A 25,577-nucleotide genomic window follows, 5' to 3' on the forward strand; every position below is an offset into this window, starting at 1 on the left:
CCTTTGTACATTGCACTAGCATTTTTTAAGTCGAAATGCATCACTTTGTAGTAGTCTAACCCTGGTCGGTTATAAATGTTGTTTTTCATGGTCTTTTGTGTTCATACGGATTTGGTTGTATCCAAAGTAAGTGCCCATAAAACTCAGCATCTGATGTTCTACTATGGAGTCCACATTGAGATCGATTCGAGATAGTGGGAAGCCATCTTTGGGGCGGTCCTTATTAAGATCTATAAATCCACTGCAAATTCACCACTATCTCTTGCATTTTTTTTACAAGGACCACATTTGAGAGTCACTACAAGTAATGGGTTTCTCTAATAAAACTTGTCTCCAAAAGGCAATTGACCTCTTTGACTATAGTCATGTATTTCTCAGTACTGAAGCTTCTTTTTCTCTGCTTGACTGCCTGTGTCTCTAGGTTGACATTTAAATAATGTTCTCTAATGTTAGCATCAATTCCTAACATGTCCTTGTGACCCCATACAAAGATGTCCTAGTGTTCGGCGAGGAGTTGCTTCAATTGTTGTCTTTCTTCATCTTGCAGTTTCGTCCTGATTCTCACTGTGGCCCCTGTGTTAGCTAAGTCCAAGGTGATTAGCTAGAGGGGTTCATTGGCCTTGCCCTGCTTTAAGGCTCTTTTGTCTCATGTTTCCACTATATGTAGCATAATGTTAAGAGGAGGAGGCAGGGAACGACTACCTATCATTGGGGATTCGACCATCCTCACGCCCATTTCTCCATCTTTGAGTTATTGCACATAGCATGTCTAGGCAAGTGCTTGCTCGCCACTTACATCCCTAATGCCTGTTTCCGTTTGAAACATTATCTTGAGGTGATACGTAGAGGTTATGTCTCTAGACGCGCTTGAGGTTAGTCGCCCAATGATTGCATTGTAAGATGATCGAGTTTTCACTGCAAGGAACCTCATCATCATGGTGGCCATATGGAAGCCGGATCCTACCATCATGGGAAGGGCGATGGAACCGCTAGGTTGCACCACTTCACCAAAGAATCTTTTCAAGGGTGTGGCCTCTATGTGTAACCTGTCTTGGTTGGTTCTTGTCTTCACAAATGTGTCTCAAAAGAGGATGTCCATCGAACTGCTGTTATCGACGTGTATTCTTCATGTGGTGTAATTGGCTCCCAACATAGTTACTACTAACACATCATCGTGAGGATGGATGACTCCCTTACAATTATCATCGTTAAAAGACACGATATCTTGCTCTATGGGCATAACCTTTTCACCGATAGGAGGTTGGGCTGCCTTCGACGAATACTCTCGCAATGGTGCATATTTCCCCAAGTGGAGGATTGCTTCGGTCCTGGCTTTGGCGCAAGACCCGGTCATGGTTTTCCCTTTGTTATTTATAGAGTAGGGGAGGGCAGGCTAAGGCCTGTGTAACAACCAAATCTCGTCATTTTAGCTCCTCTTTACCATTTTCAATCCACTCGGGATGCTTATATGAAGGGAAGAATATTTGAATTTTCTTGTTACAGTTATATAACTACTTTGTCCGCCATACAAACCGGATGGCTTCAAGCATATAGTTATCTTCCAGTCAGATTGGCTAGTCCCTAATGTATGGGTCATCTTTATCGAGTCCTTGGGTCCTAGTGGCAAAAGGACCAACCCATTGCATAGAGAGGATGCAGTCTTTCTAGTTTGAATATGTTAGTAATTTCACCCCTTGTGATCGCTCTAAACATAAAGGTGCTAGTTTAATTAGTGCCAAGAAGTTGTATTTTTATAAAGAGAAAATCTTTAAACCGGTGCCTCTTATAATGTGTAGTTATCTGAAACCAATGGTGAGCTGACACGTAGGCGATGGAACTTGAAGGAATGAAGCCGCGCTGCAGGGGATCATTCTGTTTTGCCCCATCTGTGTTTCACAATTCTCTCTCCCGTACCCTATCTCTCCTTCGCAACTCAGTCTCTCTCTTTCGAGTATTCCAGCCCATCTTTGTTTCAAGTTTCAGCAACCCCAATCGGTGCTTTGCAACTCGGTCTCTCTCTTTCGAGTATTCCAGCGACCCCCAATCGGATCGGTGCCCCATCTCTCTTTTGAGTTTCGGCGACCCCAAATCGGTGCTGCTGCTGCTGTCCAATGGTTCACGTCAACTCCCCTTCACGCGTTCGGCTACTGCTGCTGCTGTCCAGTGGTTCACGTCGACTCCCCTTCACGTGTTCGGCTATTGCTGCTGCTATCCAGTGGTTCACGAAGACTCCCACTCCCACTCCAGGTAAGTTATTTTCTGGTTTTAGGAATCTGGTTTTAGGATTTTTTAATCCCTAATTCGTAATGTTCCAGTATTAACAAAGTGTTCCATAATTTGTTCTAGCATATTTTTCAAGGATTTCGAACAGCTCTAAATGACGAAACAACGAAGTCACAGTGAAAATCATGGTAAAATCTATCAGCACAACCTCATTTGGAAGTCTGAAATCTCTGTTATAGCTGTAATCACTATGTTAATCTATTTGTGTGTATTCTGTTTTCAATGAATGTTGAATAAAAATTTGAAAAAATGCATTATATAAATGCTATAGCAATATTAAAATTAGATAAAATTTGTATTTCATTCCAAGTGCATTCCAAGTTTAAAATGATACTTTGTATGTATTTTGTTTGAACCGTATCATGTTCATTCTTCGTATGGCCTTGTTTGAACCATGTTGATGATTGAAATAATAGTATATGTTTTTGAATATTGATTACAGCTTGTGGTTTTTTTAGTGACTGGTTTTTTGTTTGGTTACATTGTTTTATGTTGGGATGAAGAATTTTGGGTGGAGTTCGGATAGTGATGATGTTGAGATACTAACGAGTATAAATTTTCCTACTGAGGAAGAAACTGTGGAAGAGCAATGTGATGTGAATTTGGAAGATCGAGATGGAGATGGAGATAATGTGGAAGATGGAGAAGACAGAGAAGATGGAGATGGAGTCAATTTAATTTCCACTTCTAGTAGTGGACTTTTTGAACCATTCATTGAGAAGGAGTTTGATGAAGTTGAGGACGCCCAAACATTTTATAAAGTGTATGCAAGAAAGAAAGATTTTGCAATGAGGACTAACCATACGCAATTATCAAGAGGGGAAAAAAATTAATTGGAATATACTATGTTTGTACAAGAGAAGGATTTCGGCGTGAAAGTCTCAAACAAAAAGAAAGAAAAAATCTGGAACTTGCTGAAACAAAGATTGGGTGTAAGGCTACCATGTGTATAAAAAAGAATGGTGAAAGGTGGATAGTATATAAGTTCGTGCCTGAACACAACCATGAGCTACTCACACCAAGAAGTACTAGCTTACTCCGTGGACATAGAGGAGTTACACGTATGCAAAAAAACCCCATTCTCACTTTGAATGAGTCTGGTGTACCGACAAGAAAGATAATGTCAGTATTGAGTAAAGAAGCTGGTGGTGATTTTAAAATTGGTTGTATTGGAAAGGACGTCGAAAATTATTTGGGAAATAAAAGAAGAAAATTCTTTGAAGAGAAAGATGCACAAAGGTTGTATGCATACTTTCTTGAACGACAGTGTAAAGAACCTGAGTTTGTCTACTCTATGCAGATTGATGAAAATGGGAGTATGGGCAGTTACTTTTGGGCAGATGCAAGATCAAGGTCTGCATATCAATATTTCGGAGATGTTGTCACTTTTGATGCGACGTACCTAACAAATGTTTATAAGATGCCATTTGTGCCATTCTTAGGAGTTAATCATCATCACCAAACCATAATGTTTGGTTGTGCGTTGTTAGTCAATGAGACAACTGAATCCTATATATGGTTACTGAGAACATGGTAGGACGCTATGCTTGGGCGTGCCCCTTAAACCATTATTACTAATGACGATAAAGCCATGGCCAAGGCCATTGCAGTGGTACTCCCAAATACAACTCACCGGCTGTGCTTGTGACATATTTTACAAAAATTTTTAGAACATTTGGCACATGTCTATAACAAGTATCCAGACTTTCAAAAAAAGTTCCATCATTATATCCATGATACTATAACACCTGATGAGTTTGAGGAGGAATGAGTTTCAATACTGGTGAAGTATGGTCTAGCATGTAATGATTGGATGCAAAATCTTTACAATCGACAGGAGAAGTGGGTTCCAACTTACTTGCGAAACACATTTTGTGCCGGTATGTCAACCACACAAAGGAGTGAGAGTATGAATAAATTTTTCAAGGATTATGTGCGATCAAGCACGATGGGGAGTGACTTCGTTCATCAGTATGAGAAAGCCTTAAGTGCACGGTACTTTAAGAAGAAAGAAAAGGATGTGAGAACGAAATCGACTAACCCGATTTTGAGAACATGTTGAAAAATTGAAGAAGAGGCAGCCAAAGTGTATAAAAGAAAGTCTTTCAATATCTTTCAAGAAGAGCTATTCAATTGCCAACGGTACAAAATGACAAAAGTTCAGCAAAATGGAGAATCCAAGATGTATGAGGTGGCACCTAACGGTAAAGATGGTCGAATTTATTATGTGACTTTGGACAGTAGACAAACCCAGGCAATATGTACCTGTCATAAGTTTGAGTTTCTAGGTATTCTTTGTAGGCATATCTTATGTGTCTTCATGAAGAAATCAAACTTAGATATGTTGCCACATCACTATATTCTAGAGCGATGAACCATCAATGCTAAGAGCAGAGCTATACTTGAAATACCAAATTCCAAGGGGCCTTTTCCAACACAAGAAGATCCATATTGCGAAAAAGTCATTTGATGATGCAGTTTTACGATATTGCCGAACTTGGCTCATAATCAAGTTTTAAAATGAACCACTTATCTCTTGCCTTCAATAAGGTGCACAAGGAATTGCTTTCGATGGAAGATATTGGAGAACAAACTATAGAAGATGGAGCCATGTCACGTGTAGATTCCCCTATGATAAGATCACAAGTAATATCAAATTTTTTCCAAATGTTACAAGATCCTCAACGGGTGCTGACGAAAGAAAGACCAAAATCTTTGAGATCAAAGAACCCAAGAGAGACTCAATCAGTGAAGAAACGGCGATGTGGCATTTGCAAGGTTGAGGGCCATACGAGGAACAACTGCCCTTCGTTGGGGTATGGTACTTTTCTTCCCTTTTTTTTCTAGTCTTTCAATCTATTAACAATATGTTTATAATTTTTTTTTTTTTTTTGTCTTTCATGTAGGGATATTGGAAATATAAATAATAACATATCACAAAGGGTGGATCTTGAATAAGAAACATCATGTTAAGTAAGTATGCAACTTAACATATTGATTTTTCTTTAAAGTATGCACCTTATTGATTTTTTTTTTAAGTATGCACATTATTGATTTTTTCTAAGTATGCACATTATTGATTTTTTTTTCTTTTTTAAAGTATGCAACTTATTGATTTTTTTTTTTTTTAAGTATGCTTATTGATTTTTTTGTAAGTATGCACCTTATTGAATTTTTTGTAAGTATCCGGCTTATTGTTTTTTTGACATTTTGAAGTATGCAACTTATTGTTTCTTTTTAATGTCACAGGAAATGTGTATGGAGATGAAGGCATTGTTTCCATGAAAGATGTTTGTTTTTTGGACTTGATTTTTGGTTAGGCGTTGTGATAGATGTCTTTTGATACTTGCAACCTAGTATCCATGGACATAGAAGCTACCATTCGGATCAAATCAAATTGTACTTGAATATTTCATTTTGAATATTGAATGTCTAATATTTATGATTGTAATTTCATACCAATACCAAATGGAGCGCCTAATCATATATATATATATAAGTTTGATTTTTACATGATTGATTACATTAGAAATGTACAAAGGCTTAATAAAGTTGGCCTACTAACCATGTGATACATGATTATCGTTCACATAAAAAACAATTACAGCACAAAGCACAACAATACAAAACCATGAAAGAAATAGAACTTTGAATGTTCCATTGCACTTCTTTTCCATAGCTCTAAATTTTGCCACTTCAGCTGTTACACGTTCTTGATTGATCCTATTGTTCCTTCTTTGAGCTAACTCTAATGTGATTTTGCAACAATAGTTTTATTCCATTTCAAAATCAACCCATTGAAAAAATCCACATTGTTTGTTGAACTTATAATTTGGACAATTGAAAAACCGTCTGCCAAAACTAGTATCTTTGGCAGAAATCTTTAACTTTGCTGGAATCCCACAATGGCAAAATGGTCTCTCCAAACTAACACCACTGTCGTCGTCAAACTGCATTGCCAACATTCATTAATTAATATTTCAGAATTAACTACATTGATGTGCAAATTTAGGATACCCACAAAAAATAAATGGATTTCAAGATCAGTGTTTCATTAGAACAATTACCTTCATCAAATGTTACTTAAACACTAGCAGTCTACCCTTTGTGATGTCTTGAATAATTCAACAAAATCCTTTCTTCAGCAATCTTCCATCAAGTGCCAGACAAAAACATAAATGATGTCTTCAATAAGCAAACAGATTTTATCGGAAAAGAAATAAATGCAATATCAACTCCTTTTAATACCTGAACACCCTATATCACGAGCCCAAACAATTACCAACAAAGATTCAGGACCCCAAACCATTCCAAAAACATTGATCTTCTCATCTAAAAACCAACCATACCCATCAAAACACAAACACTTATACACCAACAAACCCATTCAAAACAGCTCTAATATGACCCTCTAGTGCTATCCTTAGTAATATACTTTGCTCTAATATGACCCTCTAGTGCTGGTTTTCACTTTCTCTATTCTAATTTGGTTGGAACTGCAATAAAGAGTGAACTAATTCTATGTCAAAGATGGAGAGAATTACCATTCTTTTCATACATATAGAGCAGGTCGACATGAATCTATGCAAGATTTTGCATGTTAAACATCAGTCATGCACTATCTAAGGTATATATCAAGAGATCTATTACTAAATTCTACAAAGAAAGAGTTTGAACACAGCAAAATACAGGCAAATGAGGCAAGTAATCTCTTCTTTTAGCAAAGGTTGTAGGTTTACATTCAATTATTTTAAGAGGAAAGTTTGTGTTTTTTGGCACGACAAGTTACTTTCCCTACAATATCAACTAATAATTTTATGCCACTTAAAATCGAGAATTCTATAGAACAAACATATCATGAAAATGAAAAATCCAGAATTCGAATTCTATACAACAATACCTCTATTTTGAGACCAGTACTTCACAACAAATGCATCCATGCCGTACTCAAAATTTTTTACCTTTTCCCTTCGGAGGAGTGACTCGAATGGGGGAGGGTTACGGTTCGGGTTTCAATCGGCTGAGGTATGGTTAGGATTTTATGGAGGAGTTAAGTGAGTGAGGGTTGGGGTTTTATGGAGGAGTCGGTCGATCTAGGGTTTCAGTTTATGGGATCATCAATGGCAGAGGGAGATAGCGAGTAGAGGAGAGAAGGGGCACGCGAGATAGAGAGAGAATATTCCGTTGCAGACAGTTGGGTTTCACCTTGCGGGAGAGGGAGGGTTTCGGCGTGTGGTTGGGTTTCGGCTTGCAGGAGAGAGAGGGAGGGGGAGACGGCGTGTGGTTGGGTTTCGGTTTGCAGGAGAGGGAGGAGGAGATGACGAAGGAGAAATGCAGAGTGAATTCGAGAGAGAGAGAGAGAGAGAGAGAGAGAGAGAGAGAGAGAGAGAGAGAGAGAGAGAGCAGAGTTCGGCTCGTTCGGAAGGGGGCTTCAATTCGATGATCAAGAGCTGATCCCCTGTTATGCGGCCAATACCAATTTTTCATGTGCCCATTACGTGTCAGCTCACCATTGGTTTCCGATAAACACAAGTTATAGGTGCCACCAGCCCGAAGCGCCTCTCTTTTATAAATAAGGTTAATTAAATAAACAAAAATTGTCCTTGTGATTTACTCGGAATGGTCACGTTAATTAGTATTCATAACTTTCTAATTTGTTGAACTTTCCACTTAAATAACAAAAAAAAAAATAAAAACTAAAACAAAAAAAAAAAATAGAAACATAAAGAAAATAACTTTATTTCAAATAACCTGTCTCTATGGGGGAGGGGTGGCGGCGATGGTTGCTATGGAGGGTGGAGCTCCCTCTAGCCACCACCAGACTACCCAATTTGATTTTATTAAAAGTATAAGGAATAAAAGTTAAAGAAAAAAAAGTCGGGAAGTAATGTGATTTCGGAGCAAACCATAGAGATTATATTTATATTTAATCTTGATCTTAAATAAATAAATAAATAATTACTTATTTTTAATATAAGCACTCTTTTAATATCTATCACCAAGGAAATGAAAAGTCTAAATTCCAACCATAGAGATGAAACCCAATGAAAATTTTACAAGATACAAAAGTTTTGCTAAAACGATGGGTTCCACACAAATACACTTGAGTATTTGCAAATGAAACGGTGCGTTCCATTTTGAAATTAAAACTTAGTTATACTAATCATAATAAGTTAATACCTAAATCACTAGAAATATAACTATATTAAGGGTGTGCATCCGGACCCGATTTTTTTCCGGTCCGATCCAGAAATCCGAATCTGGGTGAATCCGGGCAGATAACCGCTCGGGTGTCGGATTACACCCGGGCGGTTGTTATAAACCCGGATCCAGTTATGGATCTGGTTTTATAACCCTATAATCTGTAACCGAGTAAAGGTTGTACATGCACTCCTTTTTTTTTTTTTTGGTCGAAAACGTCACTATCTCGGATCTCCACCTGCGATTCCAGGCTACCCTCTCAGTTGGATCTCTACGCTCGAGCACTAATTTTTTGAGCCCAATAAGTGATTTCACAGCACGACCAGGTTCTGAATCGGCTAGTTGGAGCTTTTTGAGAAGAGGACTTTCAGTGAGTGGCTGGATGAGACACCACCGACGTCGTTCCTGTGTGGGCTCTGCAGTGAAGTGTTCGGCAGCTTGGCATCCTTAATTATCGCCGATGGAGATGACGGCAGTTGAGGTCGGATGGAGGTGGTGTCCACGAGGGGACCTGGGGTTGAGGAGAAGGGTTTGGAGTAGGACTCTTCTGAGTATCTGGGAAGACGAATCGGTTGAGGTCGGACGGAGGACCACAAGCGATGTTGAGTTGACTAGGGCGGGTGGCAAAAGGATCGGAACCGTAGATTCCATAATCGGTATTGCTCTGCCATGCTTCGTACCCGAAGGGTAGATTGGAACTATCCGTTGAATCCCCACTGCCCATTAAGTTGTCCATCCACTCGTCGGAGTTGAACTCACCACCCTCACCACTTCCAAAATCCGCAAACCTAAACCAGGTCGATTGATGCTCCAAGTTGGGAAATTGAAACCTTGGCTCGACAGAATCTGGTCCTCCGCTGACGTGAACTGGTTGGTGAGCATTTGTCCATGGATTCGAGGGGATTGATGTAACAGCCCGCTAGAAATTCAATTGTGAAATTTCTATTAACTTTAGGAACCTCGTGAAAACCTCATAAGTTTTCACGAATCCATTAATCGTATAGGTTTTTGTCTAACTATATAGTTAGTGTTATTATTTACTATGGTATCATAAGTGTATTTTTGATTATTGGAGATAGTTAGAAGTGTCAAAATGTATTATGGTTTGTGCCATTAGAATCGGAGGATTATTTAAAGTTTTATGGCACAATAACATTTTTTCATATTTTCGGACAAAACGTCTATTCAAAACTGTAGATATTATTGGATAAAAAGAAATATCTTGAGGTAATTTTCATGAATATTATTGGGTAAAAATATTTTGAGTTGATTTTTATAGATATTATTAGATAAAAATATCTTAAGTTGATTTTTTTTTAGATATTATTGGATAGAATATTATAAGATAATCATTTATAGATTTTTTTTGGGTAGGAGAAAACTACACTCAACTCTCAAGTCCAGCCTCATCTCTTCCATATGTCATCCATAAGTATCTCCAGCCACCTCTCCCCACGAAATTATCTTCATTTACACTTTCCATTAAAAGAATATCAAACACTCTCTCTCAGACAGCTTTTAGGAGGTCTTTTGTACACCCATTTTGAAGCTTTTGTAAGTATTTTATCATAAAGTCTCCTTCATATAAGTTGTTCCTTTTTGAGTCTAGTTTACATGGATATCTTATTTGCCCCATTTGAAGATCATTTGGTCAGTCAAATATTGTGTAAACTATAGAAAGGTCATTCTGGGAGATAAACTGGAGAATATGTTATAGTTTGGAGTTTTTGACCAAGCTAATGGATAGATATTGGTCCGAAATTTTTATGGAGTATTGTTAACATGTATATATGACTATTGGTTGAGGATTTTTGCATGATTAAAGGTTTTGATGAAAGATTTTCTTAGATTTAGAAACTTAGAAACTGGAAGAGGAAAAACAGTTTCTGTTTTGAGAAAGTTTAACTTTTTGGTGGTCTAAACCTATTCTAATGACTTTGATAATTTTATTGGAGGATCCTAAACATCTTATATACATGTTATATTATTATTTTGAAGATATTTGATGTTAGTTTCAAAGATATGAAATTTTATGCAAAGAGATATTCAAATAAGCCAAAGTGTGGATATTCTTGGCTAAATTTATGTTTTGGTTAATTTCTAACCATGTGATCTTGAATTAGAAGCTTATATATGTTTTAGGACATCTTTTTAAACCATGTAATGGTTTGGTTTGAAGATCATATATTTATAAGTCATAGATCAAGAGATTTATCAAAACTAGTTGAGGAAAAAGTTCCTGTTTTTGGACTAAGTGTAAAACCAAAAACTCCAAATGTTATTTTGTGATTTTGGTGACTTTAGTTTGATGATTTAAAACATGGTTGATGTTAGGATGATATTATGAATATGTTAGAAGTAAGATTTGATTTTTGAAATTCTTGGAGATGTTTTGATTTAAGGTCAAAACTTGTGATTCAAGTGCTTGGATCTTTTTACAAAAAAGTTTGGTGTTGATTATTAGATTTTTCTAAATGGATGTTTTAAGTATGGTTTTGAACTTAGGATTGGAAGATGTTTGTTGCAAAATTTTGGTTTAAGCATGAGTTTTGAAGTTGGAAGGAATTGCAACAAAAATAAAGGAAAATGGCCTATGGATGTTTTGACCATAGTGTGTTCTTCATGGTTGTGTTTTGTTTTAAATTTTTATGAGTTGATATTTAAGTTTAGGACAAAATTTACACGAGGAATGTAAATTTTGGAAACTTTTGAAGTTAGTATGCAAAATCCTTAAGTTATGGGTAAAACGGTCAATTTCCCACATGTAGAGAGTGAAATGAAAATTTTACTCTTTAAGTTAGTATTTTCCATATTTCAAATTATTAGTGATTTAGTTCTAATTTTTAGAATCACTAATTACAGTTCCTCGTGATCGCACTTGAAGTTTTATAAGAAACGCGGAGATCGAGGTAAGTTAGCTTTTAACTTACTAGCAGTCTACTGTGTATGTGTGCTAAGTAAAAGAATTACAGTGTATGTATGTATGTATCATGCCATGTCAAGTTATCGTGTAATTGTCTATTATACAGAATTTATTCTGTCATAAATTTTTATCTGTTACATAATATATTCTGTTATGTATTACTGTACATTACAAGTACGTCATGCTAAGTATGTCATCTATTACATGTAAGTCAAGTCATGTAATATTCACTGTTGCAAGTATGTCATATTAAATATGTTGTCTATTATATGTTATGCCATGTTACGAAATGTTTCTATCTCAAGTTGGTCATATATTCTAAGTTATGTTCAAGTCACGTTATGTTACGTCAGGACTTCAGTCCTTTCATATTCCAGTCACATTTCATCTTGAGTACATTATGATGTGTAGAATACATGGGGCCACAACAACTGTGGAGTATGTATTTAACTACAATTGTGATGCGTAAAATACATGGGGCCACAACAACTGTGGAGTATGTATTTTTCATGTTAAGTCAAGTTTGTGTAGAATACATGGGGCCACAACAACTGTGGAGTATGTATTTTTAATGTTAAGTCAAGTTTGTGTAGAATACATGGGGCCACAACAACTGTGGAGTATGTATCTACACGTAGAATACATGGGGCCACAACAACTGTGGAGTATGTATTTTTCATGTTAATTCAAGTTTCAGAGCAAGTTCATGCTAAGTCAAGTTTCAGATCAAATTCATGTCAAGTCAAGTTCAGTTCATGTTTCAATTTAAGTTATGTCAATTATGCTATGTTGTACGCTAAGTTATTCTTTAATTACTTATGAATTTGATTATGCATTTATGCTTTTACTGTCATCCATGCATCATTAGTCTGTGTGGAAGTTTTTTGTTAACTTGCTGAGATTTGTAATCAAATCTCACTGTGGTAGTCCCAACTACCATTCCTCCCGAATGGTAGATCTTGTTACAGGACCTGAAGAAGGATCAGGAGCTGACCAACTAGACACAGTCGACTGAACGACGGTGCGTCGTTAATGTTAATATAGTAGTTAAATTACTACTTGTACGATGGAGTTGCATCTCCAGTACTTTTGGATCATAACTATTTTGGAATAGTGTTGTGATCTTAGTTATTCAATGGATCTTTATGTATGAAGTATGTTTTAAGTATTGGGATATTTTCAATTTGGTGCATAGTATTGCTAAAGAAAAAAATTATCCGCTGCGAATATTGCATAATGTTAGATGCATGTTAGGATTATTGCATCTTATATGTCATGAACGGGGGCAGGTAACCTTGTGTTGCATGTCTCGACGCTTCAAATGTCCGTCCGATCCCAAACGAAATTTGGGGGCGTCACAATTGACGCCCAAAAAAAAAAAAAAAAACCAGATATTTGGTTACAATCAGGACATTAAGATTGAATCCGGTTATCCGCCCAAATTGAGTCTGGATTCAATCCGGGCGGAAAACTGCCCTGATTTGAAAATCCGGATCCAGATCCGGTTTTGGCCAGATATCCAGATCCGAATCCGAATGCACACCCCTAAACTATATATATTTAGTATGAATGTATTATGATATTCTTTAACGTATAACTATAATATATAGTACTGGTATATATTAATATATTAACATATTATAAGAGTTATAATATAAATTCAAATATAAAAATTATAATATACTAAATCACTATAACAGTATAACTAATATTAATATATAGCTATACTAATAGTCTACTATTAATACTATTATATAGTTATACTAATCACTATAATTAATACTAATATGTAGCTATACAATATACTAATACTATTAGTTTATTATATAGTTTAAGACTCTCAATTCTAATATAGGCTATATGGCTATAACTAATACTAATATGTAGCTATACAATATACTAATACTATTAGTATATTATATATCCTAAGACTCTCAATTCTAATATAGGCTATATAACTATAACTAATACTAATATTCATATTAATACTAATAATGTAAAATATAGTTTATAGTTATACTTACTGACTAATTCAACATAACTAATATTACTAATATAATATAACTATACTAAATTACTAATAGTCTAATATTAATACAATTATATAGTTATACGAATCATAAATTCATAATAACTAAATTATTATAAGTCTATAACTATATATATTTAGTATCAATGTATTATTACATTCTTTAATGTATAACTATTAACTATAATATATAGTATTAGTATATATATTAATATATTAACATATTATAAAAGTTATAGTATAAATTATAATATATCATATATGTATAAATTTATAATGGTACTAGTATAGTTAATTTAATATGTAATATGTTAATATTAAATCACAATAATTGCATGGAGTATTAGTAATAAGAGTATTACTATTATTTAATATAGTATTACATAGAGTATTAATAAATGTGTAGAGTTTGAAGAGATATAGTAAAACTAGTATATTACATATATTATTACTATTATTACACATAGTTATTAGTTATAGTATTATTACTAGTGTATTATTAGTTATAATAAATAAGTTAATAACTATTACTAATGTACTATATACTAATAGACTAATAGTATTAGCGTATTACTAATATATATATATATAATAGTTTACTACATGTATATATATTAAATATATCACAATATAATTACTTAAGTATTAAACAAAATGCCCTTGAATAAAATTTAAAAAAAAAAAGTATAGGATGGACCGAATGGACTGTCCCGAATGGGATCGGACCGGCCCGGTCTCTAGGTAGTTCAATCCAGTCTAGGGCGGAAAAATCTTAGACTGAATAAGTTCTATCCGGTCCACAAAACCTCCCGGGACCGGACCGAACTCCCTCCTATGATTGTTGTAGGTACCTATATCAACATAAGTTTCACGTGCATAACAAATCTACATCTAAAGGTTCTACTACTGATATGGATGGGACCAAATATCCTTACCCAACTCACTCAGCCCACCCACCAGGGCTGCAATTTTGGTTTTACCCTCGCCTAGGTTTATATATATATTACAATTTTTTTTAAAAAAATAAATGAAACATTATTTTAGAAGTTAAAAACTCATTAGAATGACATTGTTTTGTTTAAAACAACCCCCACAGTCCAACTCACTCCACTTGCATCTCGGTCTCTCAATCTCCTCTCTGTCTCACTTTCTTCTCACCACATCTCTTGTTGTTGCCGCATCTACCGTTTTTTCCAATGTAACTTGTAAGTAACTAGAAATCCTAAACTGCGCATAGTTTCTATATTGTTTTATATGTTCAATATAGGATGTGGTTGTATTGTGGGTGTTGTGGAGTTTGATTGTTTCAACTATTAATTGTGAATGTCGATTTTAATTGTAATTTGCTAGATAATTTAGGGTTTCACAATCCTAAATTAGATTGAACCCATAACCTAATTTAGTTTGGGGTTTCAATTGAATTTGCAAACCTAAACTAGATTGTTTCATTTTTGTGTGGTTTTGCATAATTTATAAAAACCCAAAATCTTTAATACTCTACACCATGTTTGGTGTTTGATAGTTTGATAAGTTTCATGTATGGCATGGTAATTATGCTAATATCAATGATTATAATATTTCTCCATGTCCAAACATTAACACTAGTGTTATGCCCCCTACACCCTTGGGTCCACCAAAGAAAAAAATCATCTATATCAAATGGGAACATTTTGCCAAATTAGAGGTAGTAACCCCAATCACCCACAAGAAAATTATAATTATTGTCGTATTATTTATGGTTGTCACTAAGAACGACATGGTACTTTTCACTTTGAAAATCATTTAGAATAGTCCTATAAGACATGAAGTATTTGAAAAATAAAATTAATTGGAGATTGCACTTAAGCAAATAGCAGATGATAGAAGAGAATATTATACATTGAAGGGATTTGTAAAGTTTGACTCAAAATAGCGTAGAAGGAGTCTAGCTTGTATGATCATAATTGATGAGCTACTATTTCAATTTGTGGAGGGTGAATGGTTCAAAACCTAATCTAAGGACTTGAAACCTAAGTTTACTCGTCATATAGTAATGGAGAATGTTCTTCGAATATATAGGACTTGAGAATGATTTGTTTAAAAATTTATTAAATGGACAAAGAGTTTGTCTAAGCATTAATACATGGACCTTGATCCAAAATTTGAACATGTGTTTAACTACTCATTTTGTATATAGTGATTGGTGGGGTTTGAAGCAGATAGTAACAATAACAGTAAAAATGTATTGTCTAACAATATTGCACTTAAGTATTTAGAGAATATGGTTAGAGACAAAAATGTCTATATTGAGCATGTTCAGTATTGAGCACATGTCCTTGTGACCAAAATTTTGAAAGATGTTCATGAGTCAGTTGCAAATATAAGAAATATAATAATATGTTGTATCTTGATGTTCCTACAAGATAGATCTTAACCTTCTTGATGTTGGAAACAAGTGAACCACATAGAAAGACCTTTGATGCCATGGGAGTTGAGACCATGCCATATATTTGTCGTTTTGATGAGGACAAAGGGAGATCTAGGCAATCCAACGATGTGGATTGGGAAAATATTTGGTTTTTAAATAATTTTTTTAGGTTTTTTGGGTCTTTATATGTAACATATAATTAATATTGTCAATAAGTTTATCAAGTAAATGAGCAATTGAATGAAATGTTTAAAAGTATTGATTCAGTTTACGTGTTATGGTATTGAACATGAGGCCCAAGTATAAGAAATATTGGTAAGATTTAAGTAAGATCAATGTTTTGTTATATGTTCCTATTTTTCTGACTTACGGTACAAAATTGCTATAGATTAATGTGTTATAGTCTTAGACTACTTTGTAATATTTGAGAATTATTAATTAGAAACTTTATTAGGTTTATTTATATTTAAAGATAAATTTATATATTTTAGATTTTCAAAATTTGTATTTAATGTGGTATACACGGACTAAAAAATAGGTCCATACCCAAAATTGGCTGAAAAGCACTTTAAAAAGGGATTGTGGTCTAAAAATGACTCTAAAATAGGTTTCTAGCCCATTGATCCATTAAGACACATGGGTGGACGAATGGTCCATAGGCAAATTTTCCTACGCAGCATTCGAGTGAGATCACCCACCCCAGCCAGACGAGGCTGGGGACCAACCATGGCCCTCTTGTCCATGGTGGTATAGGGGATGGGATGGCTTGCTGCTCGCCTACTAGGGATGGGTAGTAGGCCTAATTGCTTAAAGAATTTGTTGAATGAATTTCTAATATTTTGTTTTCATTATTTGGAATCTACACAAATGATATTCAATAAATCATTTAAAACCCTGATGATTCTAAACGAGAAGTTGCTGATGTTCGTCAATTTTATGTTGTGGTCTCAAGCCCTTTGCCATACAATTCTCAACTCTGATGATTTCACTTTATAACGTATGTGAGTTTGATTAGTAATACGTACGAATTAAATTATAGTTAAATTATATTTGTGTAATTGTAACATGTATTTGTTATTTCATGTTCATATATTGGATGCATTTGGAAATACTGAAGAACACAATTAATTGGAACCAATGGAAATACCAATTTTGTTAGTTCAATCATTTATCAAATGACAAACTACATAAGAGGCAGCAACACCAACTTTGTAATTAGTTTTGAGACTATATAATTGTTATGTCACATTCAATAATATATCACATAACAAATTACATTTATGTTATTCTCGTCAATTTAATGAATACTAATAAAACTATATTTCAGGTAATGAAAATGAATGACAATGAAAGAAATGAATTGGATCGTAAAATCGTAATCCATTCTAAAGATCTCATGCAGGTTTTTAAAGAATTTAAGCGCATTATTGTCAATGGCATGAGTATTACACTAGAAAACGAAAATGGAAAGAAAATCAAAATTACAATATTAGCATATGCATTGAAGATGGCCTCAATTTGTGTAGCCAATTAACACACATAATTGATGTTATATATTTGATGGATCTTGATGTGTTATTCAAGTGTAATTGGGCAGACATTGCAATGGATAAAGGTTTTAAGGAGGAAGAGTTTAGCTTAAGTCTTGTGAATTTTTCTCATTCAGTACAAATTGGTGATCAATTTATTAATGATTTGTTCATGTTGTCTTTCCAAATGTCTCGAGTATATTATGTAGCAGATGAATATGTCTAAATTCAGTTGTCTTCATCAAAACCAACAAACGCGAAGAAGAAGTGATCGACGACGTTGTGGATGAATATTTGGTCAACAAATATTGTAACACTTACAATGTTGAAGCTATTGAAGATGTCGTGTGGATATGAAATGACATAGGTGGAATAACGATCGATATCCCTTAACGGTGAGTAAAAAAAAACTCATTTACTTATTTGTTAATATTTTTAACTTTCCATTTCCCCATGATTTACATTTATCTCATATTAGGCTCCTAATACTATCACACCACTCTTGCAAGAACAATCCACATCAATACTAAGCGTTTGTAGTGAGACAGAATCGTACCCCTCCATTGATAGAGCAACCCAATCCTCCCCTCTGTCGATGGGCCAACCCCTTTCATTGATAAGATGGTAGAGTCATTCCCTCCTATAGATTGCTTTGCCTACCCATCTTTATCCTCATAGTTAGGGTCTTAACCTTTTACGTCTACATAAAAGGGGCTAGCCATCCACATCTACCTTGGGAGAGAACTAGCCATGCCAGTAACAAAAACTTCTTAACAACTATTTTTAGAATGCCAATAGTCCAAGATCATTTGGCAGAATTACAACTAGCCATTTTATATGCACATTCTTTGTTGCAAACAAATATTATAGTGAATCTAAACCATTCTTGACACTATCGATGAAAGAAAAAGTCTATCCTTAAGCTGGTTATCTCTCCAACACCACACACCGTGACGTGGCCGAACCCAGTCTGACCGTCATGTCACGATTTTACATTCGAAAACAAACCCATTCATTCGTCCTTGAATTCTTCTCTTCTTAGAAAACCACCCCCACTCCTTCGTTCTTGAGTTCTTCTCTTCTTAGAAAACCTAAACCCACTCCTTCATCCTCCAACTTCACCCCTCTGCCCGCGCATCTGTTGTCTACCACAGCCTTTCAGTGCTGACAATTGTGTTCTCTCTCTATTGTGCATTTGTTGCATTTCAAGTCATTTACATTTCAGTTACAGTCAAGCATTTCTTCTGGGTTGAATTTAGAATGGGGATTTAAGATAAAAATATATGGCGTTGGTGGCTTGGTTGTATGGCCATGGCCTTTCTTCCACTTTATGGAAAGTTTTTCTCGTGTTGTATTCTTGGTTGTTTGTCACATAAGAAATGTTTGTCAAAATGCCTTACTGACTCATGCGTTGCTTCCCAAACCTTAGTGTCTATGTTGAGAGGACAAAGCTACAGTTGTCATTGCTCTCAACAGTGGTTGGTACTTCGGTGATTTATTTTCTCTTGAAGTTTGATCTCGGCCGTTTGAATGGTTCAACCATATTTGAAGATTTACATGCAGAAGTGGACCTAGGTATTGGTTGAGCCTCCCAAAACCAACACTGAGCACATTTGGCTCCATCCTTTGTGAGACCTAGGTATTGCAATTTCACATTATCTGTCCTCCAATATATATAATTATATATATAGACACTAAGGGTGCTTAAAATATAAAAAAGACCATCTCTGTTGTTGTGGTGCAAAGCACCTTCCTTGCATGGCCTTTGTTAACTTTCCTCGATATAACCCAACCCTTTTAAAAAGATGAATCGGTCTTGTGTTGGCACTGATTACTTCTTCTTCTTCTTCTTCTTTTGTTCTTTTTTATAACTTTGAAATGAAGACAATTATGCGTGTGGATTTTCTGAGAAGAGAATAACTTGAAGAGGAATGAGTGGGTTTGGGTTTTCTAGGAAGAGAAGAACTCAAAGACGAAGGAAGTAGTGGGTTTGGGTTTTCTCTGAGAAGTTTGAATGGAGAATTTATTTGAGGAAAGTGATTTGGGGAGTAAAATTGCAGAAGAGGGAAAAAAAAAAAAACACAAATCCACGTCATCGGGTGTGGGGGTGTTGGCGACATGATGGGCTTAAGTATAGAAGAACTCTTGACGAAACTCTTATTTTTCTTCTTTTTGTAGCTATCACATTGCATATGACCTTGTTCCTTTTGCAACCATCATGGTCAATAGACACTCAATATCATGGACTAGGATCAAATAGGTTAAATATATATTTACTAAAGCAAGAGAATGTATAGACCTCAAAGAACTTGAAGAAAGGAAGATTGGATAGTTGTGCTCCAAAGCAAATATAAAATTAACCTTGAGGTAGAAATTTACACCAACTTCCTCATTACAACTATAACATGCCATAACTCTACAAGAAGTCTACTACATGCATGGGCAGAAAAATGCATGCAAAATGAACTGTTAGTTAGAAAAGCAAAAGTAGCACAAAGATTTGAGTCTAAGGAATGAACAATATAATCTTGGAAGGAGATTCAGTTGATGTCATCATCGCCATCAAAACCCATATTACAACTAATTGGAGAATTGTGCCCATAGTGAAGAACATCTTACCTATCCTCAAAGATTTTTCCTCATGGTCTATTTACAAAATCCACAAAATTACCGACCATTCAGCAAACAATCTCACCAATTGGCTCCCTCCCACATCATTGTGAGAATCATTCTCATATCCAATCTCCCCCAACATGCATTCCTCTCGTTAACATTCGAATTATATAATCAGTTCATCTTCCTGCAATCCGAAAAAAAAGAAAGTAAAATCGAAACCATTAACCTCGGATTAAAATTCTACCAATCATATAAACAAAATCTCGTCCAATAGATCATTTCTAATAATAAAACACATCGAACCCACTTTCACCAATCTTCAATCGCTATATTCTTTTGGATAATGCTATATACAATTTTTTAGTATATAGTCTCTGTGTACTCTCTTGAAAAAAAAGTAGGAGCCACTATTTAAAAAAAAAATTGATATGAGTATCAGATTTATCTACTTTTTTTAAAGAAAATATAAAAAATGTACATTTCAAAAGTGCAAATATCATTTCTCTACTAATTTTTTTTTCAAAAATTTTATATGTAGTCACTTTTACATAATCTTTTATACACTCTACTAATGTAATTAATTAATTATTAATTTTTTTTTTACCTCGGACATGATTTAAAAATGGAAAACCCAATCAACTCGGATACTAGTAAAATAGAAGTAGTTGATAAAACGCCCCGACGAGGCCAGGCCAGGGCCCAAGCAGGCCCAAAACCAGTCGCACGAATACTTTCTCGGTCTGAAAACAGAAACCCTAAAAACACGGCGGCAACTTTCTTATAAAATGCCCCTTCGAAGTTCAAACCCTGACATTTTCTCCTCTTCCTGCTCACTTCACCCTCCCTCTCCAAAACCCTCCTCAAACCCTAGCCTCCTCCTCTCTTGCTCGCCATGGAGTTTTGGGGTAAGCACCTTTTATTCTTTCCTCACTTCATTTTCCTCCATCATCATCATGATACTCTTTGGGTTGGGTTTCTCATCTCTAATTTCTTTGACACGGACTTTCGTCGCTTCTTTCATGTTTGTCCGTCCAACTTTTTGTTTCTTGTCTCATCGTGCAACTGACTTTTTTCCGTCTGTTTCGTTGTCTCTGAATGCGAGCACTTTCATCTCGGGAAAATGGATTTCATATTTTTCTTTTGGATTTTCTAGAAGGGTGTATATTGGTGATTATACTTCTTTCATTTTTTTACTGTATTGGAAATCTACTTTCTGATTTTTCTCCCTGCTTGCTTTCTGATTTTGTTATTTTAGTGTTTGTCGCTTGGAGCTGGTGAGCTTTTTTTTTCTATGTCTATAGAAGTAGCCTGTTATGTTTCTGTTACTTCAGTGTTTGCTTCATGGAGTTGCGTAATTAGTGTTTGGTAAGATGCTGGAAATTCCCGGGAAAAAAACTAGGCCTCGTTTGGTTATTAAGATGAGATAAGATGTTTTGTTGAAAGTTAAATAAAATATTGTTATAGTATAATTATTTTAATATTAGTTGTTTTGGGATTTGAAAATGTTGAATTGTTTATTATATTTTGTATTGAAATTTGAAAAAATTGTAATGATTATATATGGGATGAGATGAAAACTAGTCCTAAATGCTGTAAATGGTTTATTTTAATTTTTAGGTTTTTCCAAAAAAGAATCTCACTTATCAGCGTGATATATTTTGGAAATTTATTTTTCTCATGATCGATTGTCCTTTCTTTTCTGAAAGAGAATACAGAGGATTCTGGGTCCGAGATTGCACAAACAGCACATAATGATAATTTCCTATGGTTGTTTTATTCTCTGTTTTCTTTTTTATTTTATTTTTTTGCTCTTTATGATTATGATGTAGGGTCAACTTATATTGTATTACGATCACTTTTGTTGTAATTTATCTATCCACTCATATCAACGGATGTGCAGATGTTGAACAGCTCTCTTTTTTATTTTTTTTAAGGTGTCGAAGTCAAGGCAGGGCAGCCTCTTAAAGTTAAACCTGGTGAGGAGAAGGTCATACATCTTTCGCAGGTAAGAGTGCTTTTACTTGTACTATTGCTTGTTTTGGGTTATATTCTCTACATAATATGCAATTATTTTGCACGTTCTTGGAATGTCTGAAATGCTGCTTTGTCCAGGCATCTTTGGGCGAGTTTAAGACAAAGGGAAATGAATCAGTCCCTCTCTTTTTAAAGTTTGATGATCAGAAACTTGTCTTGGGAACCCTTTCCACGGAGAATTTCCCTCAGCTGTCTTTTGATTTGGTTTTTGAGAAGGAGTTTGAGCTCTCTCACAACTGGAAACATGGGAGTGTCTTTTTTCTTGGCTACAAAGCATTTACTCCAGAGGAATATCCTTTTTGCTTTTTTTCCTGTTCAGTGATTCCTTGATACTTTCATTATACAAATTGGTTGATAGTTTTCAGCTTTCTTCTCTTAGGATGACTTATTAGATCATAAATTTTCTTTATAGCTTGAATCTGCTTGAAGGCCTTACTGAAGTTCTGTTTTTTAGTCTCGTTGAAGTATCATAAGCTGTGCATTTCTGCATTGCATTGGTCAAAAAAAAGAAAGCCGGGGCAGGGGTTGCCTTCTCCATAAACTACAAATTTCAGGTTGAAACTCAAAAAGGTTGTTGGTCATATGGAATCAGTAATGAGCTGTATGAATTAATTTAATGTTTAATCTTTTTTCTTTTGTCTGGTTATTTAGTAGATTTTTTTTTTCTTTCAGTCAAGTTAGTCAACATTGATAAATTTGTGATGCTCAGTTCTTTGTGATGCAAGAATGTAGGTTAAATTTAAACGCTACCCGTATACTTATTTTCTAGTTAAATGATTCTCTCTCTGCGTCTTATTTTGCTTGACTAATAATTTCTTTTGGCACTGAGTTGTAGTGGAGGATGTGCAACTTGTTTCATATTTATTTCTATTCCCAAATCTTTTTTTTGCCATTTTCAAATCATGCGATTAGCTGTTGCATATGAATTTCTTGAGGCTCAACTACATCAGTTTCTTTGGTGGTGTTGCTAACTATAACCAGTGTGTGCTTGCCTCCTTATTTTACCTGTGGTTTCCTTGACTCTTTGCTGTTGTCTCTGCCACGGATGATCATGACGGTGAGTGTAAAAAATTGCCTTTTCCATAACATATCTCAAATTTGACTGTTAGACATAACCCTAGGGGTTGGCTCAAGTGGTAAGGTCCTTGGTCTTGGGGGTTTGTGTCTCACCAGTGAAAAGTAGATTATTTACCTGATTTGTGTGATGTGGACGCATCACACAGGTCCAGGGATGTAACTGGGTAAAAGACATTGCATTTGCATGGTCTTTGGGATTCCTCGTCATAAAAAGTTGACTTTTCATAATGTACTGTTTTTCTACTTATTAAAATAATCTACGTTTTTGAAATTGTACAGATTTTGATACTGATTCAGAGGATGAAGAGTTGGAGGATTTGCCATTGATTAGCGGAGAAAATGGTTGCTGATGCCCTTGCATTTTACTTTTTCTTTATTTGGAGATTTAATCCCTTTCTGCCATTGACTGGTAACTAATTTTCAGGCAAGGCTGGTTCAACGATTACCACTCAAAAAGCTGCTTCCAAGCCTGAATCTTCTGAAAAGCAGGTTAAGCTTGTAGAACCAAGCAAAGACGACGAGGATGATGATTCTAGTGACCAGGTCTGCATGAATTTCTAATTTGGCTATAGATGAATGTGATCTTTTTCCCTTTATCTTATTTGGCAATATATGGAAATGAATTGTCATAATGTTTAATGCAAAAGCCCCAAGATGTGTGAATTATTAGGAAGTTTTTTCTTTATTCCACTTTTGAAGATATGAAACTGCAACCAAAGTTCATGGCTAGCAATTGTACCATGATTACATTAGCTCCTCATTATATTTTATACTAGGATCTAAGGCAAGCTGAGAAATAACATTCATCTTCTACTTCTATGTTACATGTTCTGAGAATGACCGTAGATATGTACTCATGTTTTAATACGATTTTGTAGTAACCCAAATCAAAATTTGAATCTCGAGAACACATTTTTCCTGACATTAATACCTAATGTAAAAACATCTTGGGGTTCCTGATTTGAGTGTTCTCTGACTCTTTAGTGTGTCACTTGTTTGTGCAAACCCCTAATGAGTAAACATATCTTATTTCTTTTTCCTTTTTACATTTTTTGTTCTTCAACATGCTAATCGAACATTATTTGATCAGCTTTGAATTTGTGTAACTTATTGTTTAGGATGATGAGGACGATGATGATGATGATGCAATGTCATTTGAGTCTGGTGATGACTCTGATGATGACTCTGATGAGGAGAGTGAAGAAACACCAAAGAAGGTATTTGACTGTTTATTGTACTTTTTATAGTTCTTTTTTAAAATTTCTGGACATCATTGATAATATTAATCATTTCTTAACGACAAAGGTTGAATTGGGAAAGAAGAGGCCCTCTGATGCTGCACACAATACTCCCGTACCTGCTAAAAAGGCAAAACCAGCTACTCCTCAAAAGACAGGTGATTTTGTCCGTTATTTCCCTTTTTTTATTATTTTTTGTAGGTTTGTTCTACTAATTCCTATGATGTACTTATAGCAATTTGAAAAAAGGTCATTCAATTTTTGTTTCAATTTGGGTTTCTTTATTATCTCAAGCTTCGTATTAATTAATTTTATTTATTTACACATAGATCATCTTCCTTAAAGGTCACATTGTTTACCTCCTGATTTTGAATTTCAGCTTGCTTTTATTTGCCTGAAAGTTTTGGTGAGCTTTAATTCTGCACTCGAGACTTTATTCGATAATTGGTGGTTTTTTATTTTTTCATCTTATAGATGGTAAGAAGGGTGGTCATACGGCAACTCCGCATCCTTCCAAGAAGGCTGGAAAGACTCCTGCAAATAGTGACCAAGCTAAGCAGCAGACCCCAAAATCTGGTGGTCAATTCTCTTGCAAGTCTTGCAGCAAGTATGTTTTTACTAACAACAATGGAAAGTGTTACTCATTCTAAATTAGGTTGCATTGTGTTCTTACAGCTTTTATCTTGTGCAGGAGTTTCACCTCAGAGGTTGGTCTTCAGTCACACACAAAGGCCAAGCATGGTGGAAATTAAGTAGTTTGGTGGACGATTGATTATCTGTACATGCACCGCTGTAGCATGTTCTGGATTCTTTTCACGAGAGGGGTTACAGAGTCGAGTTTTATTAGGGTTTTGGCATGATATAGAAGAGAATTTTCTAGTTTTGGGAGTTCTGTTCAAGGATTTAGTATAATCCCTGTTGTGCTTCTTGGACCATTTTAATGGAGGTGGTGATTTTGTCTCATATTGTGTTGTTCAGCTCTTATCCACATTAATTAGCTTTGTGTAAGAGCAACCTCATTGGGTTGGCGAAATGGGATGGACGGTTAAAATTTACATAATTTATATCAAAACCACTTTACATTGGATTGGGCATAACTAAAATAATTTAGATTTTTGCTACAATGATTGACTAAATATGGAAGATCACTTTCATTTACTAAAAATTAAAATATTATTCACTCTTACACTTTCATTTTATCAATTAAAATATTACACTTTCATTTCACTAATTAAAATAT

The 25,577-nt window shown here is 35.0% G+C and overlaps 1 protein-coding gene across 1 annotated transcript; it reads left to right on the top strand.

The window, feature by feature from the left end:
* Positions 1 to 20,742: 20,742 nt before the first annotated feature.
* LOC122292657 (histone deacetylase HDT1-like) lies at positions 20,743 to 25,300 on the top strand. Its single transcript, XM_043101116.1, has 10 exons — positions 20,743 to 20,893; positions 21,923 to 21,993; positions 22,101 to 22,312; positions 23,066 to 23,079; positions 23,379 to 23,441; positions 23,524 to 23,642; positions 24,218 to 24,316; positions 24,405 to 24,495; positions 24,812 to 24,944; positions 25,029 to 25,300. The coding sequence occupies exons 1-10, from the start codon at positions 20,881 to 20,883 to the stop codon at positions 25,087 to 25,089; spliced, it is 876 nt and encodes a 291-aa protein (XP_042957050.1). The 5' UTR covers positions 20,743 to 20,880; the 3' UTR covers positions 25,090 to 25,300.
* The last annotated feature ends 277 nt before the right edge of the window (positions 25,301 to 25,577 follow it).

The sequence above is a fragment of the Carya illinoinensis genome, chromosome 13, assembly GCF_018687715.1.
Source record: "Carya illinoinensis cultivar Pawnee chromosome 13, C.illinoinensisPawnee_v1, whole genome shotgun sequence".
NCBI lineage: Eukaryota > Viridiplantae > Streptophyta > Magnoliopsida > Fagales > Juglandaceae > Carya > Carya illinoinensis.

Coding starts and splice junctions, on each gene's coding strand:
- LOC122292657 (XM_043101116.1), top strand. Junction 23,442..23,523: donor ATTGATTAGCGGAGAAAATG/GTTGCTGATGCC, acceptor ACTAATTTTCAG/GCAAGGCTGGTTCAACGATT. Junction 23,643..24,217: donor ATGATGATTCTAGTGACCAG/GTCTGCATGAAT, acceptor CTTATTGTTTAG/GATGATGAGGACGATGATGA.